The 17,440-nt window shown below is 45.7% G+C and overlaps 1 protein-coding gene across 1 annotated transcript in view; it reads right to left on the bottom strand.

Annotated features, from left to right (window-relative positions):
* The window catches only part of KIAA1324 (KIAA1324 ortholog), an 80,321-nt gene that overhangs the window by 35,656 nt on the left and 27,225 nt on the right, over positions 1 to 17,440 (bottom strand). The window contains exons 2-7 of the mRNA XM_005677961.3: positions 9,779 to 9,899; positions 7,084 to 7,276; positions 1,629 to 1,776; positions 1,080 to 1,160; positions 354 to 459; positions 73 to 222 (exon numbers count right to left, since the gene is read on the bottom strand). Coding sequence (XP_005678018.2) covers positions 73 to 222; positions 354 to 459; positions 1,080 to 1,160; positions 1,629 to 1,776; positions 7,084 to 7,276; positions 9,779 to 9,899 — 799 coding nt within the window. The remainder of the gene's footprint in view (positions 1 to 72; positions 223 to 353; positions 460 to 1,079; positions 1,161 to 1,628; positions 1,777 to 7,083; positions 7,277 to 9,778; positions 9,900 to 17,440) is intronic.

The raw sequence follows: 17,440 nt of genomic DNA, 5'->3' as shown, positions 1-17,440 counted from the left end.
TTCCACCCTACCCCACTCCCCCCACCCCAACCCCCCAATGCTCCTGAAACACCAAACTCTTCCTGCCCTCACCTGAATATTTGTCAGGGTCACACTGGTGGCAGGAAGTTTCTCCCTTATTGGAATAAAAATTGGCTGGGCATAGTTTGCAGGAAGAGGAGCCCTGCTGGTCTGCGTACGTGCCAGGTTTGCAGGGGAAGCATTCTGAAGTGTAGGCCACCCCTGGGGAGGAAGAACAACATAGAAAGGCAAGGATGGAGCCTGGAGACTGAGGGCCGTGGGGACTAACCCCACCCTCCCTGCAGAAGTCAGCATCAGACCCCAGACCCAGTCCTACCGTCTACAATCCGTACCTGTTATGGCAATGTTTCTCACCAGCACGGGCTTGGAGACTTTGGACCACACTGAGAAGGCTGTGGTTCTCCAGTAGAGGACGTTGTTGCCTCGATTTAGCTCGACCTAAAAACCACAAACAGGAAAGAGTTCCCTCACAGAGACAGATGCTGCTGGTCCATTGCATCAGCCTCCTGGGGGGACCCCTCCTGTTGCAGCCTGCAAGGCAGCTCCTGTTCTGCTCCTCTCCCTCCGCCTCCTCAGCATTGCCTTTCTGCCCCCTTGGCTCAGTTCCTCTCTCCTTCGAAGCCTCCTCCTCCAACTCTCTCAGTGTCCTCTCCCTTGAACCCTCAATCACATATATCATGAGCATTTCTGCGGTGAGACCAACGAAGGGACCTGAAGATACTGACAACAGCAAGGCGGAATCTCCCTCCTTTTTCTTCTCTGGTTCTGTTTATCCATGCCCAGCCCCAGGAAACTGGGCCCTTTAAACCTGCAGAGCTCTGGTCCTTGGGGTCAAGCCAGAGGAGCGAGTCAGTTCACATCCATATTATGCCAACTCATGAGAAGAGAAACTACAGCATCCTCATGTTGTCAGGCTCCTGCCCTCCAAGGAGAGAAGGGTGGAGGCCCAGACTGGGAGGAAGAGGCCTTTGTCCTTGGTCCCTTTTCTGGGGTCTCTAGGGAGAGGCCCTTGGTCCCTTTTCTGGGGTCTCTGGGGAGAAGGCTGCTCTGATACTCACACTGTGAAATTCCCATCCTTTCTCTGTGGTTTTCATCCACCTCGAGTCATCTGCATTGGGCTGGCACTGGTCATTCTGAACCTGAGGCAGCAGGAATTTGAGATCAGAGTCTTAGCTTTCTAAGGAAACAAGTGTCTTACCCCACAAAGCACCAGCCTTCCACAGGGCCCCTCTTATGGGAGAAAGACAGCTCAGAACTCATGAGCCTTGAAGTAGGGCAGGAGCTAGTTACACACACAGGATGTCAGTACATTGACACTAAAGAAATTTTGCAGAACTCAGAGCTATCATGCCGGAACACGGGAAAGCACCTAGGACTCTCCCAGATTGTGCTGTTCCCCACCAGGGTCCTCTGACTTCCATCTTTTCTTTAACTCTTGAAGCTTCAGCTCATTTTTACCGCAGTTCTCTCCAGAGGGAAAAACGACTGTGAAAATTTCCCAGGCAGGACTGTGTGTGATTTCTGTAAATGCATCTGAGCCTTGTAGGGTCTTTACCTCCCACCTTCCCACCTCCCCCCACCTCCCTGCCCCCAAGCCAGGGGCTTACAAAAAACTCGAAGATGATGCTGGAGTCTGGGTAGTAGTATTCAAAGTTAACAGTGCCAGACTGCTTCAGGTTGACGGCATACATCAGCGTGGCCGTGCACTCGTCTGTGTTGGAGGCGATATAGTCTCCCAGTGGAACCCACTTGGACCTGTGAGGAAATAGGAGCCAAGGTCACAGTCAGGAGGCCAGCCCACCAGGGCTTGTGCCATCTCAGATCTCATGTCCTGCTAGGTCTCTGCAGAATTTCAGACTGGTGATTCATAAGCAGAAGCTTACACGTGAAAATGCTCAGTGAAGAATGACCTCTAGGTCAAGGAGCCTGGGGGTACAGCCAAGAGGAAGTCAGGTGGGTGCACTCCCGCATTATAGGGAACTACCCAGAAGATAGACAGCAGGCAATATTGTTCAGGTGAGGAGTGGGGGGGTGGGGGTAGATAACATTTATTGGTTGCTTATTATCTCCCAGATAATGAACTACATATTTTGTGTTCATGATTTCTTTTTATCAGTAAGAGGAAGTGCAATTTTGTCCCCATTTAATGGATATAAATCTGAGGCTTGTTGAATGTCTTGCCCAATATAACACAGCCAGCAAGTGACAGGGCTGAGATTCAAACCCAGGTCTGCCTAATTCAAAGTTGTCAAAGAGAGTAGATAAAGCTGTTCTGTAGAACTCAGAAATCTATCCAGTCTAATCCATCTGTTTTTTGTTTGTTTGGGTTGTTTGTTTGTTTTTAATGTCCACTTTTAGATGCTACTAGGAGAAGGCAATGGCACCCCACTCCAGTACTCTTGTCTGGAAAACCCCATGGACGGAGGAGCCTGGTAGGGCTGCAGTCCATGGGGTCGCTAAGAGTCAGACATGACTGAGCGACTTCACTTTCACTTTTCACTTTCATGCATTGGAGAAGAAAATGGCAACCCACTCCAGTATTTTTGACTGGAGAACCCCAGGGATGGGGGAGCCTGGTGGGCTGCCGTCTATGGGGTCGTACAGAGTCGGACACGACTGAAGCGACTTAGCAGCAGCAGCAGCAGCAGCAGGAACTGGTTTTATGGGAAAGGGGAAGGGAGAAGGCATGTTGATTTTATTTTCTAAGTATCTCTATTCTGTCTACCCTACCCAAGGGCTCTTCGTTTTCCTCCCCACATACCCTTCAGCTATGAATCAATCCCAACCCACCTCCTGGCATCGTCTTGCCTCCTCCAGTCCCTTCTCTACAATGTGGCTGGAGGGAGCATCCAGAATGAAAATCAGCCCATATCACTCCCCTGCCTGACACTGTGGCTGTGTTGCCCCTGGTTGCACTCAGTCTGTGGCTCCCTGTTGCCCTCGGGATAGTTTACAAACCCCTCACCCACTCTCTATACTCACCCTACAGAATTTCTTTCAATTGTTCTGTGAAATTTTCTCTCACCTCTGGGTCTTCCCATGCACTGTTCTCTCCTCCTACAAACTTCCTCCTCCCTCCACCTATTGAATTCCTCCTCATGTCTCAAAATAAATGTCACCTAATCTGAGAAGTCCTCCTTGACCTGCCTGTGCTACGTGGGCACTCAGCTCTTACTGCTTCCCTCTCATGATCACAGTTCAGTTCAGTTCAGTCGCTCAGTCGTGTCCGACTCTTTCCCACCCCATGAACCACAGCACGCCAGGCCTCCCTGTCCATCACCAGCTCCCAGAGTCCACCCAAACCCATGTCCATTGAATCGGTGAGGCCATCCAGCCATCTCATCCTATGTTGTCCCCTTCTCTTCCTGTCTTCAATCTTTCTCAGCATCAGGGTCTTTTCCAATGAGTCAGCTCTTCGCATCAGGTGGCCAAAGTATTGGAGTTTCAGCTTCAACATCAGTCCTTCCAATGAACACCCAGGACTGATCTCCTTTAGGATGGACTGGTTGGATCTCCCTGCAGTCCAAGGGACTCTCAAGAGTCTTCTCCAGCACCACAGTTCAAAAGCATCAATTTTTCAGCGCTCAGCTTTCTCCACAGTCCAACTCTTACATCCATATATGACCACTGGAAAAACCATAGCCTTGACTAGATGGACCTTTGTTGACAAAGTAATGTCTCTGCTTTTTAATATGCTGTCTAGGTTGGTCATAACTTTCCTTCCAAGGAGTAAAATCCTATTGTATTTTATTTAAATATGTGAAATATCCAAGACCTGCCACCTTGCTTAAGCAATGCAACACAGGGATTTCTCTGGTGGTCCAATGGTTAAGAATTCACCTCCCAATGCAGGTGATATGGGTTGGATCCCTGGTCAGGGAACTAAGATCCCACATGCTGCAGAGCAACTAAGCCCATACTCCACAACTACTGAGCCCATGAGCTCTGGAGCCCTTGCGCCACAACTAGAGAGTCGGTGGGGCACAATGAAAGATCCCACATGACCCAGTGAAGATTCTGTGTGCCACATCTAAGACCCAATGCAGCCAAATAAACAAACAAGTATTTTAAAAAAGAAATAAAGGCAACACAGCAGAAGCCTTCATGTTCCCCTAGCTAGTGTCAACCTCATGTACGTCACACAAGCTTTTTCCAATGCAAAGTAACCACTTTCTGGAATTTGGTGCTTAATAGCCCCATGTAGTTCTCTGCCCTTTACTAATCGTGTATGTATCTTCTGACAATATACGGTATGATATTGCTTTGCATATTTTTAAACTTGTGTAAATGGTATCATACTCATGGATTCTGAAACTTGCTTTTCTTTTTTTTTGAAACTTGCTTTTCTTTCTTCACCTTGTATAGTGATATTCACACATGAATAAAAGCTCTTCCTTCAGTTTCACTAGTATATAAGATTGCTTTCTATGGTTCACCCACATTTATTTATGTGCTGCTTGTTGATGGGCATTTAGGTTGTTTCCAAGTTTTTGCTTTGTGCACACTCTTTTAGGAACATTCTTGCTGGTCTCCTCCTACACGTGTCTGAGTAGAAAGCCTGGTGGAGGGAAGGGTCGGGGGTAGAACCACTGGGTCACAGGGTTTGTGAACCTCCAACTTTACCAGCTACAGTGTGTGATGCCCCAGAGTAGCTATTATCAACTACACCCACCTGCAGAAAACTCCTGCAACCTCCCCACATTTAGAATGGTCAGATTTTATGTTGTTTTTAGTATGATATGATAGAACATGGTGTCTCCCTGGGCTTTAAATCTTCTTTCCTTGATTGTTAATGAGGTTGAACATCTTATCTCATCTCTTCTGATCACACTTTAATTCTTCTTGAATTGCTTATCTTTCTGCCTGGCTTGTCGATGCTGTGAGGGCAGAGACCAAACTTAATTTGCTCACTTCTGTGTCATTAGCACCAAGCTATGGATCTGGCATGAGAGAGGGACTCAGGGCATTAAACAGATGAGTGTAAGAGATGGTGACCAAAGACAATTGTGCTACTTCACCACTCTGCCTGAGACCAGACCTGGTCGCCAGTGACTAATAATGACCAGTTAAGGTTTCCAATCCTCATCACCAACTCAATGGGCATGAGTCTGAGCAAGCTCCGGGAGATGGTGAAGGACAGGGAAGCCTGGCGGGCTGCAGTCCATGGGGTCGCAAAGAGTCAGACATGACTGAACGACTGAACAATGACAAGGGAACCTCAGATTAGTTCACTGTTTTCCCCCTGTGTTTGTCAGAATAATATGCTACTTCCAGCTCTTCAACAGTTAGTGTTATTCTCAAGTGAAGACATATCCAAAATGCCTCAGCTGAGCTCATTCAAGATACCCAGCTAACCTAACGGTATTGATTTCTCCTTGTTAAAAGAGACAGCACTTAAAGCTGATGTGCTCCACGGCATCAGCTATAAATAACTCCTGAAGGTGGATGAATAATTAAAAGGATGCCATAAATGGGTTACATTTTCAAAATGCATTACAATTCTGACTTTTGTCAGAGCTGTTCCTAGTGAAGATCATTCCATGTTTAATAATAACAATCTGTCTTGATTGATTTCTAATGCCAGGAATTGCTCCAAATCTTTCCAAGTATCATCTCATTTCCACCTTGCATGCATACGTGCTAAGTCACTTCAGTCGTGTCTGACTCTGTGATGCTATGGACTATAGTCCACCAGGCTCCTCTGTCCATGGGACTTTCCAGGCAAGAATACTGGAGTAGGTTGCCATTTCCTCCTCCAGGGGATTTTCCCAACCAAGAGATTGAACAACGTGTCTTCTTGTGTCTCCTGCACTGTAGACTTATCCTTTACCATTGACCCATTGGGGAAGCCCTCTGACTCATAATACTGAACCCTAAAATAACATAAACATTGGGATGTTAAAAGACCTGCTGCCTGGCTCAGACAATGGTGTTTCTAAGATATTTAAGTATAGGAATGGGAGACATTGCTCTAACCTTTAAAAATTCAGGTGTAATACAATTAATTTTTTTAATCCTTTTGATTAAAGGATTAAAGAGAAAACTTTCATGTACTTTTCTCCTATATTCTTTGTCAATATTTAACAAAGAGTAGCGGACGATTATCTTTTACATCCATGCAACACCCACCCCCCACTTTTCCTCTCTAAGACCTAAGTATTGTCTTGAACACACTAAATGTTATTTGAAAGCGGCAGCATGGGGCAGTGGAAAGCTTGGGACTGAGGATGAATTCTAGTCTCCCCAGTTGTAAGCTGGATAACAAAGGACAAGTCATTTAACTTCTCTGAGCCTCCAGTTCCAAATCTGTGTAATGGGAACAACAAAATCTGTTTCACCCTCACAAGGGTTCTCGTAAGGATTAGAAAAAATAATGTATGTAAAGCATCTAGAATAGTGCCTGAACCAAGGTATATCATTTAATTCTTATTCTTAGAGTTAAATATGTAAAGGATAAGGATAAGGATAAGGGCAGCTCACACATTCTGTAAGCACCTTGGGTTGAGTTTTTCAATTACTGAAAAGATCCTCTTCTGAGTTGGAAAATTCTCTGGTCACCAGGGTTTCAAAGGGTTTGGAACATCTCAGCCATGACTGACCAAAGCTCTGGTCCTACCTTATCCCCTCAAACTCGTAAACTCAGGATTAGGAGACCAGATTTAGAAGTTGACACCAAAGCCAGGAAGATACTCGAGGCTTTGCACATAGTGTTGCAATCAAATTAAGGAAGTGTTTTGGCTGATCCAAAATTCCATGGTAGAATTGGATTTTGTCCTAAACAGACTGGGCCATATGACCCTTGTCCATCTTATCAATGCCTATTTCCTGGTGGTTTTCACCTGTCACAAGTGCTTATCAGTCGCTGGTAAGCTTAGGGCAGTAAGGCTGGGCTGAGGTGGGCATCACACATCCAGCAGTCCAGTCCTGCTCCAGTCCTCACCCCAAGGAGAAGGAGAGGAGGCTGTAGAGTGCTCTCTGCAGCCCCTTCCCCAGCATGGGGAGCAGGGAGGTAAAGGAGGTGAGGGGCTAAGGGGGAGGAGCAGGGAGAGAGGGGCGACTCACGAAGTACAGTTTTCGGTGGACTCCAAGGTGCTGTCCTCAATCTCCATGTTGGTTGACAGGCTGGCAAAGCCATGGGGCAGTTCATCCCACTCATCGAACCGGATGCCTGTGCCAAGGGAGTAGCGGCCCTCAGCACACGGCTTACACGACTGGTCCTTCATGTCCAGAAACTCCCCGGCTTTGCAAGAGAAGGCTGGAACACAACAGCGGGGACAAGGGCAGGTGGTGAGGCTGTTGCCACCTAGAAGTGGGCGGGTGTGGGCATCCTAGAGGGAGGAGCAGAGGATGGAGACCTAAGGGTTTCACGCACTGACTTAGAGCCATGGTGCATCGTCTATGACCCCACTTGTACGGACTGTCCAGAACAGGCAAATCCATGGAGACAGAAAGTAGATCTGGGGCACCAGGGACTTGAGGGAGGGGCATGGCGAGAGAAGGCTAATGGATATGAAGTTTCTTTCTGGGGTGATAAAAATATTCTGAGATTAGATAGTGGTGATAATTATGTAATTCTGTGAATATTCTAAAAACCACTGAATTTTAGAACTTACAGGGGTGAATCATCATCACCCCATACAGGGGTGATTTATCTATTGGCTGTGCCATATGGCTTGTGGGATCTTAGTTTCTCCACCAGGGATTGAACCTGGGGCATGGCAATGAAGGCATGGAGTCCTAAGCACTGGACTGCCAAGGAATTCCCAAAGCCATTATTAACGACAACAACAGAAAAGATGAAGGACCTTGTTGCAGGACTTTTGGGCCATTATTCTCATTTCCTGAGGGGTACCCTCTGCCATTTTGAGAGCTCTCCAGTAAAAGAGGGTACAAGAGTCTCTCGTTCTGACCCCTCTGAAAGGCGCCTGGCCTTTCGGCCTTGGATTTCCTGTTGTCTCTGGCCTCTGTCTTCTCCTTTCTGGTCCCACTGCCACCATGCTAGTTGGGATTATTGTGATCTGTTAGGTGAGCTCAACCACTGCAATGTTCTCCTAACTAGTTGCCTATTGCTTGTTTTTGCTCATTCTGTGGTCAGAAGTACCTTTCTAAAATACTGATACATACTTATTTCTTTTTAAAATTTGTTTATGTTTGGCTGCACTGGGTCTTTATCTCTTTGGCCATGAGCCAGGGCAACTCTTCTAGTTGTGGTGCATGGATTCCCATTACAGGGGCTTCTCTTGTTGCAGAGCATGGGGTCCAGGCAAGCAGACTTCAGTAGTTGAAGTGCAAGGGCTCAGTAGTTGGGGTGTACAGGCTTAGTTGCCTTGCAGCATGTGGGATCTTCCCAGTCCAGGGACTGAACCCATGACCCCTGCTTTGGCAGGTGGATTCCTAACCACTGAACCACCAGAGAAGCCCATACTATTATTTCTGTTATTTAAAAGATAATCAGGCACCATCCACCAACTTTTGGTTATAGACTTAAGCCCTCAACCTGGCATTCAAAGTCTTTTACAATTTTCCCCCAACCTAATCCCAACCAGCTTAATCTCGCACCCCAGACCCTTCTCCCCTGACTCCCATCCATCCCCTCCCTGTGTTGTCTCCACCTCAGGCCACATGCTCTTCTCTGAATGTGTCTGATGTTCTCCCACCTCCAGGCTTTTGCTTGAGTGGTTCTCCCAGCTGTTTCTGATCCCTAAGCATCCATAAGGCCCATTCTTTTCACCTCATATAACACATCATATTGATGTGTGCCTCCTACCAGGCTCTGAGCTCCTCCAGGCATGGTGGCACAGCAACCAGCCACAGCAGGACCTCCATTAAGGTTCGCTGAAAAAAATGAATGGATAAACGGATTTCTGCTCCTCCCACCAGACTGTACACTTCTGAAGGCAGAGGCTGTGCCTTATTTATCTTTGTGATTCACATCGCAGGTGCACCAAGTTTACTGAAGATGGCTCATTTGTTTCTGTTAGTCACACCTCTGTTCTACTCAGATCTTAGCAATATCCATTCACTAATTTAACAAGTATTTATTTGCTCACCCACTGAACCAGGCACTAGGCTAAGCATATTTTAGATTTTAAATGCCCTCAACCTCCTTTCCAAATCTTCAAAGATTCCTTGATTCTAGTCAAAGATTTCTTGATCCTTTATTGTTAAAAATAAAAAATATTTTGGTTTTGCCTTTTCTAAAAGGAACAGCACAGGGAAATAGCTGCTAGGGATAGGAAAGTTGTAGCTACAGAGCCCTAGAGGAGGGGATGGGAGCTGCAGGCAAGTCACTGCCTTTCCGGTTGCATGGTCAGCTCCCCAGTCAGGGAACATTCTTGTTCCCTGAAGTGATGCCCAGTGCATTTTAAAGATCTGTCTCTGCAGAAATTTATCTTCTCTGGCTTCCTTTTCAAGAACAACTGCAAATCACAATCTTTCCTAATGAGTGACTGTGGCTGGAGAGAAATGCACAGACCAGAAAAGAAAATGTATGCAAACAGGGAAAAATATCTACGTGACACACAGCCGGCATGATTTTTACTTTATACTGTGATGGCATTTACATTTGAAAAGAAAAAGAAACTGAGATTCCTATCCATGAAATAGCACTCCTGCACCGAATCTCGGGATTTGGTGGATGGAGAGGCAGGGGTGGGGAGATCTGATTCCTCGAGGCAGCCGCACTGTCAGGAGGGGCCTAGCTCGGATGGTAGGAGGCTTGGGGCAGAGGCCAAAGCTGCGAGGCAGGACTGCTTACAGCACTCGGTGCCCTTGACGGGGTCAGGGAGGCTGGTACACAAGCCTGGGGTGTGCGGCACGGCGACCCTCCACCTGGAACCTGTGCTGTCACACGCGGTGTACTCATAGTGGTACTCAGACTGCAGGGGAGAGAAGGGGCAGAGCACGCGTTAGCATCCGTCAGGCATGAACAGCTTCCCACCTGCTTCCTGCCCAGCACAAAGGCTACTGACACTCACCATCACTGTAATGGGCCCTGGGCCCCAGGGGAGGGGGTTGCAACAGGGAGGGGCAAGGCATTGTGGAGCTGAAATGATCCTTATCAAGAACAGACAGGACCTATATGGCCATGTGGATCCTTCCTCTCCACCGGCCATGGTCTAGTCCCTAGAACTGCGCCCCCCGAGCCCCGCTTTTTCATGTCTCTCTGCTGCTGTGTATAAATAATGTCCTGTTAGGCCAGAGCAGTGTGAGAAGGAGACTAAAGAACAGGCTAGAAACAGGGGGCTTTCTCCTTGTCCCAAACTGCAGAATTTACTACAGGAACTGGCCCATGAAAAATTACAAAGGATTGTCACAAAAGCTGTATTTCTATTTCCCCTGATTTCCCTGCATTCTTCATGCTCTCTTTTGCCCTGAAAAAGCTATGAATTCCTGCCTCGAATTTTATGAAAACATCATATTTAGCCCAGGCAGATGATGGGTTCTCATCACATCAGCCTGCTGCTGCTGCTGCTAAGTTGCTTCAGTCGTGTCCGACTCTGTGCGACCCCATAGACGGCAGCCCACCAGGCTCCCCCATCCCTGGGATTCTCCAGGCAAGAATACTGAAGTGGGTTGCCATTTCCTTCTCCAATGCATGAAAGTGAAAAGTGAAAGTGAATTCGCTCAGTCATGTCTGACTCTTCTCGACCCCATGGACTGTATTCACACCTAATTTCTCTGTGCAGTGAAAACTCATAGTTCACCTGGTCTAAGAATAAACTGAGTAACAACAACAACACAGCCAAATCAAGCATATTAAATAAAACAAGAAGCACCGCAACAATAATCACAGAAAGCACTACTTGGGAAAAGAAAGCACAATAGCTGTGGCAAATACTCAAAACATTTCTTACTCTTTTAAATCTTGTCACAAACAACAGGCCACAGAATTAATGCGATTTTGGCTTTGACAAGCATGTCACAATCCTCACTTAACCAAAAACTATATTCAAGCCCTAAAGTACTTTGTATTGTTGTATCCATAAGAAAAATAGAATTAATGTCCCCTTTCTACCCATATGGAAGGATGATTGCACATAAATGCAATGTAGGGAGTGAAGCTGGGGCTAAAACTGAGACAGTTTGAAGTGGGCCAACCTAAGAATTCATCAGAATCAAAAGGAGAAATCTGTACTTTTTGGAAGGGGTAAATAGACTGCATTTCATCTCTTCTAAGATGCATATTTCTTTCACATTTTAACACCCATGAAATCAAGTCGTGGCTTATACCCAGCACAATAAGGAAGCACTGTGTCATGTTTTAATTGATGGGGTTTTCCTTTCTTTTTGGGACATAAAAACTGGTGTGCCTTACAAGCTATGTTACTCCAGACTTGTGGATATGTGGTAAACATTGCATTTGACCTGTACTGTAAGAAACTTAGGGTAATGAGAGAAACATTTTAGAGCTCCGTTTCTATTGTCTTCTATATAAATATTTACCAAATATTTATTGTCTGCCCAGCACTTAGAGGTACTAGAGGTTGTGCCCAGCATGGCTCAGGACAGCAAAGTGTAAACCGGGCATTTTTATCCAGAGGGAGAAGATGCAAAGGAGAAGGAGGAGCTGGGGGAACTGCGAGTCTAATTTAGGATGAGAAGCTTTGACTTTAGATGTCAGTGTCATCTAGGAAAGAAAGAACACCTGGGTGGGAATTCTTTTTGCCCTTGGGCTACCATCACTCTGAGTCTCTTTTTTCTTTTAATTCCACTCTTTTCTTTATCCCAGAGGACTCTGAGGATGAATAAGGAAACTACACATTTTCAATTTCGGGTCTAAAAATGATATTCTCCAAAGGATTTTGCTGCAAGAAGAGGGGTAAGATCCACAGTATGTAAATTACATAGAATTGAGTGAACCAGGCAGAAAAGATTCGATGTTCTGCCTGTGAACGTAATTATGCCTGTCATTTGCATAGTGCTTTTACACCATTTCATTTGATCTTCAAACTCCCCAGAAGGCAAGCAGAGCAGGGGGTGTTTCCTCCATTGCACAGATGACAAAACACTCCCCATGGGGTGAAATGGCTTGTCCAAGGTCACACAGAGCTGGAACCCAGGCCTTCCTACCAGGAATCCTTCACTCTCGGGGTCCCATCAAACACAGTCTCGCGCTGGGCCAAATTTAACAGCCAAATCTAAAAATTAAATAAGACAGTATTGGTTGTCTGCCAGCAGCCAAGCTCTCTTCTGAGGCCTGATAATTAGTGTTAAAACATCGAATCTGTTCGAGCAGATCATTTCAGTCACTCTGACTGCATCTGGCCTGTTGGAGACTCGAGAGCCACGTCTGCCTCCGCGTCGTCTTTCATTTGGTGTCCCTTGTGTCCCACTCGGGTGGGAGGTTTGCTGGGAAAATGGTGGTTCTGGGCCTTAGAAAATTTCCCTTCAATATGCGCTAATTTACTTCATGTCCCTTGGGGATATTCACACCATCCAACGCAGGTGGCTCTGCTGCAGCTGTTTCAGATCTGAGCTATAGTTGATCTCACCATCCAAGACGTCGGCTTAGACGGAGATATAATTGGCAGGACTCCTCAATTATATTCAGAGTTTTATGAACAAATCAATTCCCCAACACAACCTCAGTTTACCTAGTGACCTGACTTGGAGAGCATACGGTCTACATAGTATGCAGATTCACAAAGGAGACACATGCATACATTTTTTAAAACATAGACTTTAATCTTTCTTTTCTTAATTTGGCTTTTTAGAAAAAAATCATTTAAAAATTTAAAATTTTATTTTATATTTGGCAGCACTGCAGAGCATGTGGGATCCTAGTTCCTCGACCAGGGAGCAAATCCACGCTCCCTGCAGTGGAAGCACGGAGTCTTAACGTCTGGACCACCAGGGAGTTACCAGGAGACACTCAAATAGATCTCATTCGTATGTCCAGCATATAATTCTTTGCTCTCCCTAGGCACAATGACATGACATATCCCCAAGTCACAATTTTAAATGGGACACAGGAGGAACATATGACCTAGCTGCCTAGAAGTAACCTTTGCCAAAGCAGAGCTGAAAAGACAGAGATGGCCAGCTACAACTGTCTGAGGGACAAGCTCTAGGTGATTAGGGGGTGGCGAGGTCTACTGTTTCACTGGCCTTTCTGACAGGTAATTTCTCCATCCGGACTGGCTGAGGACACTGGCAACAGCTGGCCCAGACTAACTGGAGAATCCAAGGACTGCTCCCCAAACAGGCCTCCAGGGGTTAACATCGGGGGTACAGCCCAGGCTGTTAAGGTCCTGGGGCCATGAGAGCTCAGTGAGCTGCTAAAACAAGCAGTCAGAGAGACTAAGAACAAACGGCTCAGCTGGACATTCGACGCTCTGGGCCTCAGTCTTCTCATTTGTAAAATGAGGAAGTTGGACTTAGGTGATTTCAAACTTCTAAGATTCCTTCCAGTTCCAACACCTTATTATTTCACAGTTGCTATGTGTATGAATATCTGTTTTTCTTTCCATCTTTCCTGCTCTTCCTTCAAAATGGCACGTCTCAGTTTTTAAAGTAATTATCAAAGTAAGAAATGTTAATTGTAGAAACTATGAAAATACAGGCTAGAATTAAAAAGAGAATTAAAATCTTCCATAAGCCTACCAAGCAGAGATCAATACTTCTAATGTTTTATTACATTTCTTTACAGATTTTTTTTAATATGTGCACATGCATGTATTGGGGCTTCCCAGGTGGAGCTAGTGGTAAAGAACCTGCCTGCCAGTGCGGGTAGATGTAACAGACACGGGTTCGATCCCTGGGTCAGGAAGACCCCCTGGAGAAGGAAATGGCAACCCACTCCAGTATTCTTGCCTGGAGAATCCCATGGACTGACAGCCTGGTAGGCTACAGTCCATGCGGTCCCAAGAGTTGGACATGACCTAGCAATTAAACCACCATAGCTGAAACATACAATATACGCATTTACTGATTTGCCTGCTTTTGGCTGTGCTGAGTCTTTGTCGCTTTGCATAGGCTTTCTCCAGCTGTGGCGAGCAGGGTCTACTCTTCATTGCGGCACGAGGGTTTCTCCTGCTGTGGCACGCAGGCTTGAGGACCTGTGGGCTTCAGCAGTTGCTGCACACAGGTTAGTTGCTCTGCAGCACATGGAATCTTCCCAGAACAAGGACTGAACCTGTATGCCCTGCATTGACAGGCGATTCTCATCCACTGAGCCACCAGGGAAGTCCATGCATATGCATTTTTAAAACAAAATGAAGATCCCATGATATGTAGTTTCTTCCTCTGATTTTTTTTTTTTTTTTGACATTTTAGGTCATGAGCATGCTCTTGTGTCTTTAAGGTTGCACCACAGTTGCTCTAACCATTCTCCTGTTGTGGGTCATTGAGTTTTGTCCAATTTTTCCTTACTTTAGATAGCACTACAATGAAGCTTTATGTGTATCTTTGATTATTTCCTTTGGAGAGATTCCCAGAAGTGGAATTACTACGGTAAAGAGTATGATTTTCTTTGAGGTTTTTGACCAGGGAGGGAGATTTCTAAGTCTTTTTTTATTTCTTCACTTCATATTATAATAAAATTCACATGTATATTTTAAAAAGACAGAATATGATGACCCCCAGGTACCTACCACCCAGCTTCTGTACTTATAGTTTCTGCCATTCCTGTTTATTTACTTTCACCCACTCTTCCCCACTGAAAGTTGTTGTTAGTTTTTCTAGGTTTATTTATTTTTAGGGAAAAATTATATACATTGAAGTGTACAAATCTTGTTCAGTTTGGATAAATGGATCCACTTGAGTAAAACAATGACAAGCTAAGAATCACTGCCCAGAGACTGCTGGCCAGAAAGGTAACCACTTGGCCACTGCCCCTGCCTTACTCCCCAACCCCCTCACTGCCCAGAGAGACAGGACAGCCAGAGCCAAGCAGAGTCTCAGATCCTGAGTCTTAAGGTCACTGAGCCAGTGCTACACAAAGTCACAGCCACCAAGGAAGCAGGGGATCAACATGACTTGGGTTTGTCTTGGCTGGGACAGGGCCTGAGTCAAGAAACAGGTTCTTAAGTAAACCTGGATTCTGACTAGGGCCTTGGGGTCTGGAAGAGGCCCCTCCCATTCTTCCGCCAGCTGCAGGTTCAGCCCCTTCTCTTCTCAGCATCCCTGAAAGGCAGATACTTTGGGGGAGAATGTCAAGATGGGGGCGGGGTGCCCCAGGCAAACACCTGAGCTGGTACAGTGGGGTCAATAGGTATTTGTTGGTACAGTGCAAATGCCTCTTTGCTGAGAAAGCCCGTGATGCGGACAGGAGCAGATCCCATTAAACAATCCTGACTGCCGAGGAGAGACCAGCCCTTCCCTGGAAGGGAGGAGTGAGCTCTGCTTAGCACAGCACGAGGAGATCGTGGTGAAATGTCAGAATTGAACAGCAGTGCCCCCAAAGAGACTTTCTCTGTGGCCCAGCCCCAGCTGAATGGCTTCCAGAACTGTCTGTTCTTTCTGCTCTGGAGTGCTCTCATTCAGGTTCTGGGTGGAAGGTCTGTTAACACTCAGGGACTCAGCGACCTTGACCTTGTAGGACCTTTTCGATTGTTCTCTGTCAGACTGGAGAGACTCCCTCTCTGCTCCTTTCTCTCCCTCCTTCCCACCCTCAAGACTGCTGGCTCAGTAGCAGTGTCTCCTGGGTCCTAAAGTGTGAAAGTGATAGTCGCTCAGTTGTGTCTGACTCTTTGAGACCCCATGGACTGTAGCCTCTGTCCATGGAATTCTTCAGGCAAGAATACTGGAGTAGGTAGCCATTCCCTTCTCCAGGGGATTGAACTTGGGTCTCCCTGGGTCTCCTGCATTGCAAGCAAATTCTTTACCTTCTGAACCACCAAGAAAACCCTGGATCCTAAAAAAGAAGTGAAAGTGTTAGTCACTCAGTCATGTCCGACTCTTTTCGACCACATGAACTGTACTGTAGCCCACCAGGCTCCTCTGTCCATGGATCCACTTTGGAGTGGGTTGCCATTTCCTGCTCCAGGGGATCTTCCCAACCCAAAGATCGAACCTGGGTTTCCTACATCACAGGCAGATTCTTTACCATCTGAGCCTAAAGGTCTAGACATATCCAGCCCTCGACCTCTGGTGGCTAAATCTGTCAAGTCATCACAACCACCTGAAGATTATGTTAAAAATACAGATTCCTAAAAAGACAAAAACAAACAAAAAAAGATTCCTGGGCTCTACTCTAAAGATTCTGATTCTCCGCTAAATCCTTTTCTCCTTTCAACTCACTCTTCTATGGAGACTTAAAAAATTATCTCAACAGGAAGCAAATCATATAAGTACATCTCATACAAGATGGGAGAGGTCCCTTAATTTAGGATCCTGGACCATTTTCCCTATACAACCAGATCCAGAATTTTAGATATATGCATTTTTCTGGACATAGTTTTCATCAGATCCTCTAAGGAGTCTGTTATTCATCCTTGCACACACAGGAAAAATCATTAAAATCTGTAATAATGCAATCATAGCTTTTAAATGGCTTAATATTTTACCCCCAAAACAAGCTGTTCACTTTTTAAATACCTTAACCCAGGGACTTTCAAATTCTGCTCCAGAATCTAGGGGTGTAGAGAGCCAGCCCCTTCAGAAGTGAGTGAGGATTCCTCACTTTAAGAGAACAAAGTTTTATTTAAAATCTCTTTTACATGTTTATTCTTCTCAGTTAGGTTTTTTAAGTTAGACTGTCAATTTTTATTAAAAGAAATTCTGCTAGAATTTTGAGCAGAATTGCATTGAACCTATAGGTAAATTTTGGGAGGTTTGATATCTTAACAATATTGAGTTTTCCAGACCATGAACACAGTATATCTATTCATTTCTTTAATTTTTCTCAGCAGTATTTTGTAGTTTTCCATTTATTGATCTTGCAACTATTTTGTTAAATTTATTCCTAAGTAATTTAAGGTTTTGTTTAAATTAAAATTTCCACATCCCAAAAAGTTTTACACCAGTCTTTACTTGAAAGAGCAGATCCCTGAAGGTGAAATTGCATGCATGAAGCAGAGATTCACTGAGTTAAGGCTGCATTTTGGTCTTCCTTTAATCACCTCATGCAGTCAGTGGTTTCCTCTTGCCTACAAGCAATACCCTCTCTCTCCCAGAGCAGGCACCAGCTGACAGACCCCAAGCAGGCTGACCCCTGCGCACTGTCCTCAATCCATGTGCTGTTGCCTAGCAACATGATGCCAGGAGCCCCGGGACTCCCAGGAGTATGGGGGAGCCCTGGCCTTACGCTGCCCCTTCTTTCAGCACTTTCTATTCAACTCTGGATTTATAGAGTCCATTTTGATCAAAAACAGCAGAGATGGTGCTTGATCTCTCCAATATGACCTGCCTTGCTGGTTTGGCCATGGACACATCACAGAAAGCATACATGGGGTCTCTACACCCAGCTGGGGCACTT

This window comes from Capra hircus, chromosome 3, assembly GCF_001704415.2.
Source record: "Capra hircus breed San Clemente chromosome 3, ASM170441v1, whole genome shotgun sequence".
NCBI classification, from domain to species: Eukaryota; Metazoa; Chordata; class Mammalia; order Artiodactyla; family Bovidae; genus Capra; species Capra hircus.
This window is presented reverse-complemented; position numbering and strand designations above follow the sequence as displayed.